Source organism: Atta cephalotes (assembly GCF_000143395.1).
Source record: "Atta cephalotes unplaced genomic scaffold scaffold00097, whole genome shotgun sequence".
Taxonomy (NCBI): Eukaryota; Metazoa; Arthropoda; class Insecta; order Hymenoptera; family Formicidae; genus Atta; species Atta cephalotes.
The window spans coordinates 66-5,595 of NW_012130161.1; the positions used below are offsets into that span (position 1 = coordinate 66).

General features: G+C 38.9%; 1 protein-coding gene across 1 annotated transcript; it reads right to left on the bottom strand.

The window, feature by feature from the left end:
* Positions 1–249: 249 nt before the first annotated feature.
* LOC105624932 lies at positions 250–5,530 on the bottom strand. Its single transcript, XM_012206275.1, has 3 exons — positions 1,464–5,530; positions 1,080–1,361; positions 250–829 (listed from the first exon to the last, which is right to left on the bottom strand). Exons 1-3 carry the CDS (start codon positions 5,528–5,530, stop codon positions 250–252), a joined length of 4,929 nt encoding a protein of 1,642 aa, XP_012061665.1.

Genomic DNA, 5,530 nt, shown 5'->3' on the forward strand with positions numbered 1-5,530 from the left:
TTATGATTCTTATAATAATATGAACAACTTAATAACATTTAAGTAAGATCATAGCAGCGATTTCACACATATTCCCTTTAGTTATGTATAAATATATTTCAAATGTTATGTATATCGAGATATATTTGACTGGAAAACATTGTTTCATAAGTAAATCATCGCATGTCAATATAAATATAAAGCATGTACATAACGTGTATAATAATATAAAATGACAAAAAATATGTCATACGGTTAAACAGGGAAAACTTATATGCCTTCCTCTGTTGAGTCCATCTCAAGTAAAGCGTTTTTTAATCTGTCTTCCAATAATGCGTTCTCTAATTGTTGCGCTTGCAAGCGGTTCTCTATCTCTATAGACACAGAATGCACTTCCATAACACGAGCCTTAGTGCTCTCGCAAAACTCCGCTAGTAAACTAAATTCCTCATCTAATGCGCTGTCATTCAAATTGTTTTCCAATTTATCAAGTCTCTTTCGCTTTCTCATCGGTTCATTTAACATAATATTGTTATCCGAGCTTGAGTCGTGCAACATGAATTTTGTCAATACATTGGATTTAAACCACCACGGTAATGTCTGGAAATGCTTGATGTGATTTCTGTTGTAAATGACCGTTTGATCTTTATCCAGAAGATGTATCTTCTCTTTGATCATATATAGTAATATGTGTACGAAATTTGATATTTGTAAACTGCCCGAGGTGAGGAATAAGTTGCTCAATATATCGCAAAAAACAATATTACAGTTCGAATCGGACAATACCTCTCTGCAATAATTCATAATATGTCGTCGTAGATCTTGTATGTCTGTTATTGGCCATGGTGCACTGAAATGAGAAAATAAACGACGTAACAAAATATTGATACATATACAAATATCGTGTATGCTTTATTGTATAGATATATTGGGTTGTCTGGAAAGTTCGTGCCGAACTAAAATTTAAATTTTAATATACATTTATTAAATTAAAATTTTCTGCGTTTCAATTTTCCTTCAATATCGGCACGAACTTTCCGGACAACTCAATAGATATATTAATATAATTAATAATTACATCGATCTAGATCAATACTTACTTCCACGGCGGTAGCACAAAACTGTTCATCGTGGTTTCTAATTTTGCTCTGTATTCATCTCGTTTCCATGATTCGTTAAAATATTCATAACTGCATGGCATGGTGCCATTGTTTTTGAGGAATTTTTTCAACTCGGGCGCGAAATTTGTATATAACATGGATTCTGGATCTAAGATTATGTCTATCAAGTGATTTACAGCCTCATTGTGCAAATCAATTACAAAGTTTGGGTCCTTTAATGCGTCTGACAACTGTTTATTGTACATAGAATCACCCAGTATCCTGAAAATTATAATAACAAACAGAATATAGTGTGTATGTACATGTATTATGTACATGTTAGAAAATATCTATATAATTAGATAAGTACAGAAATTAGCTTACCTCAACCATAACTCTTCGGACAAACATATGTCATATATATTAAACAGATAATCCATTTCCAGTGGATTCGATGGTGATTTGTTCATCGTCAACCATAAAACTGCGCTTTGCGTCAAATTTAAGATAATTTTCGCAGATAGATTCTCCTCATACATAATGGTATATTCCGATACGTAGCCAGATTCCAGGAAGGATTCCAAATCTGAGACGATACTATCATTCTGATTCCCCAAATCTCCGTTACCTAAGACAATAAAGGCGAGCGGCATAGGCATTAGCTTGTGCCGCGACAATACGGTCCTCGTTAAACGTTTTGCTACAGATCTGTAATTCTCTGAAGCATCAGCGATGAATAGAAGTGCATCGGCACCGATCAAGTGATGTTCACTGATTAAACCTTCGAAATGCCTTATACAAACATGCAAGGTCTCATAGGGATTTGGCCGATAAATCTTCACGATAGGATCCATCGTAAAATCATCGGAGTTCAAATATTCATTCATCACTTTCTTGTGATACCACAAGACCGCTTTGTTAGTCAAGTCCGGCCAGGAAATGACGAGTTTCCAGTATACATTAGGCAAGGATTCGAAATCCAATGATCGTATGTTCTCCTTGATGCCGGCATACACGATAATTTCGATAGGCGCAAGAGTCTCCGTCGTGCTGGCTGCTACATCCTCTGGTTCGTCTCGTCGTTTACACATATTCTGCATCACTACTTCCTGCTCTTTGGTATACAGCATCCGTGCGGTTTCCTCCACGGAATGCTTCTGCAACCAAACCGGCGTGTTTTCTAACGCCGCTCTTTGCCGCTTCTTTCTCAATACGTACTGCTTCCAGATGTTTACGCATTTGACGATCACTCGATTCTTAATTCGCAGTAACATCGCCTGTAATTTTTTTTGTTGCTCAATCTCCGCGGTCAGTATTGTATCGCAAATCTCATGAGTAACTTCGCTGATCATGTCTGAAAGGATTCTCTTGCTCAATGTGTTATACACTTCTATCCTGTCGATGTCCTGTTTCGCGATGGTGGAGCAAAACTCGTTCATGATTTCTGCGTGCAAGCTATTGTAAATCTCTTCCGACTGTTCCTCAATTCGTTGCATTCTCCTTGCGTGCTCCAGCTTCTCTAGCTTCGTTTTCTCTGCCTCCGATATCACTTCTTTCTGAATCTTCTGTTCCTTTTTATGGAAGACACTTTGCTCCTTCTTCGTCTTACTCGCAACATCTGCGAACACTGACTGTTGAACAGAAACCGGTATGGGAAAATGTTTATTAACGAATATCGTGGAGGAAGAAGGTGTAACGTTCCTGAATAAATTTCCCGAGTCTATCCCGGAGAAGATGCTCTTATGTACAGCCATCGCAAACGGCGCGACTGGTTCTGCATTACGTGATGTTTCTTGTGTAGAGAACACGGAAGGATTGCCTACAAATAAATTATTACCGATAATACTGCTGCTACCAAACATCGCTGACTGTTGTTTATCATTAGTGTCCTCGCGATTAGTTGCACTTCTGCTGTCAGAATATTTTTCAGAAGCTACTTTAATCGATGCAACTTGAGCTTTATTCTCAATAAATACATTCAATTCTTTTGGCTTATGTTCGCATACATATGGTACATACGGTGTCACCATTTTAAAAGCGTTTGAGCTGACCGATTCGGAAACTGATGCGTGTTTAAACGCACTCGCTTCGTTGCTCGCGTTTGCTGGCTGCTTTCGAGTTTGTACAGGCCGAAGAAGATCCTTTGCGGTCCTTTGATCTTTGTTCCGGATTGACGTCACCTTTGCTATCTTTTTTGTTTCCTTTTCTATGAATTCGTATGGATCGTGCCGTTCCGCAGAGGAACCATCAGCAGTTTGGTCCGCGGCGTTGATCGATTCAGGCATCAAATAGCCGTGCACGTCGAAACTGTTATGTGGCTTATGATTCTTGTAAGTTTTCTCTGGCATTTTTTTACCGGCAATGCATTGCCCAATACTAAAATTTAATGTGATTCTCTTGGATTCTATTAAATTGCAAGCCCTACCCTGCTGGATACTCGCCGTGGGCATATTAAAACTCTGACGATTCAGGAGAATGTACATTTCGTCGTTCGACAGATTCAATCCTGCTTGTTCGCAGAAATATATAGTCTCGTTCTCATCCTCAAAGCCGAGGATATCTATTAATTCGTATAACGGAAAAGCGGTTGAAGTACTTCTACAGTATGCCTTCACCATTATCGAAAGAGCTCTCAATCTGATTTGATTGAAATATCTTAACAGGATGCAGGCGTTCAAGTAAGTCGTCTCTCGAACGAGTTTAAAAAATTTGTAGTAATTGTTCGAGTCCAACGAAAAGTATACTTTGATCGCAAATTGGACTTGCGGTGAATTTTGCACGGAGACCGGCAGCTGCTGCAAGTCGTACAGGAAATTACCGTTGTTTAAATTTAGCAGCACAATATATGCCCTGAATTCAGGCTCGTTTTCGCAGGTGATACCCTTTATTCTCAAATCGTGGTACATGTACTTCAAAGTCTGCAAACACTTGGTCAAGTTCTCCGAATTAATCTTCTTGTCGAAGACAGATGCATCCTCCGCGCAGAGTCTTTCGGAGCATACTATATGAAATCTAGCACACTGCTCGATCAATTCGACGCTTTCCTTGCAGCACAGTTCCTGCTGCGTAATATCCTTTCTAATACCTCTTGTTCTATCCCAGAGAAAGTGATACCACTCGGCTAGATTTGTACCTTCTTGCTCACAGAGATCTATCAACTCGTGAAGCAAGTAGCTCATAGTCATCTTCAAAGATTTCACCGGCCTTAACTCGTGAGGCATCGGCTCCTCCTGATCCGCGGAAGATCTCGAATATTGCTTTATAGCAATCGCATGATTTATTCTGTACTCGTTACCTTCCAGCTGTTCGTATGACGTGACTTGCCTCTGAGATTCGCGCATCAGACGTTCCTTCTCAGGGCACATATCAGGGCAAGTGCCGCTGGTTACTGTCGCGAGCGAAGCTGGTTTGGCTCGCTTCAGTCTCATGAGACGATCTCTAGCCTCCAACACTTTGTACTTATCTTCGGCTGTAAGAGCAACTTGATGTATTATATTTTGCAGTTCTTCTATGGATTTACTGGGCAAAGATTTAACTGTCTGACTCTCGGTGTCGTGCTTCTCGATTTTCGTTGCAACTTTCTCCAATTTTCCCATAGCTTTCTCATGCGACAATGTTTTACCACTCAGTGTTTTACCTTTTATCGGAAACAATATGCTTACATCAGACACCTCGTTTCCTTTGATAGGATGTAAATTATACTCTACATTCGTCATGGCTTCCAATTCTGATTTAATCTCATCGTCGGATGCTTTAAGTAGATTTGCCACTATATTGTGTTGCATTTCCTTTTTTTTAATTGTCCTTTTTGTTATTGATTCCAGCTTTGTCCATTCTATATCAAATTTTTCGCCTTTGTAATCACCACTGCCATAATATGCAGCACTCGCTTCTATTTTCGTCGCATAAATTACCGTGATTACATGTTTTTTCGGACGAATAGTTATCTTTACGATTTTTCCATACTTGATAAAGTATTCCTTTGCTGCTGTTTTGGTCAGCAAGGCTTTTGGCACATTGGAGCATGTTATCGAGTTGTCAATGTTGACTTTAGTGATACGTGACCTGGAATTCTTTTTCAATTGTTCAAATGCTCCTGTGTCTTTAAGAGCATTAGTAAATACATTAATCGTAGGCTTGTATGTATTTCTAGAAATTCTTGGCTTATATTTATTAGATTTATTTAGATTGGTCCATTGCTCTAATCCAAAGCGCTCACCTCGATCTTCATCATGTAAACTACCTGTGCGGCTTTGATTGCATTGTGATATTATTGTGGGTAAAGCGAATGTAAACATATTTTTCTTATTGACTTGAGTATCAAATACATGATCTGAATCTACACCAAAATTAATAACTCTTGAAAGATCAAATACGGCGTTAGGTTTCGAGAACACGAAAGAATTCGAGGCTGTGTCTATTTCCGAAGCGTCCATCTCCATTTTATTCAT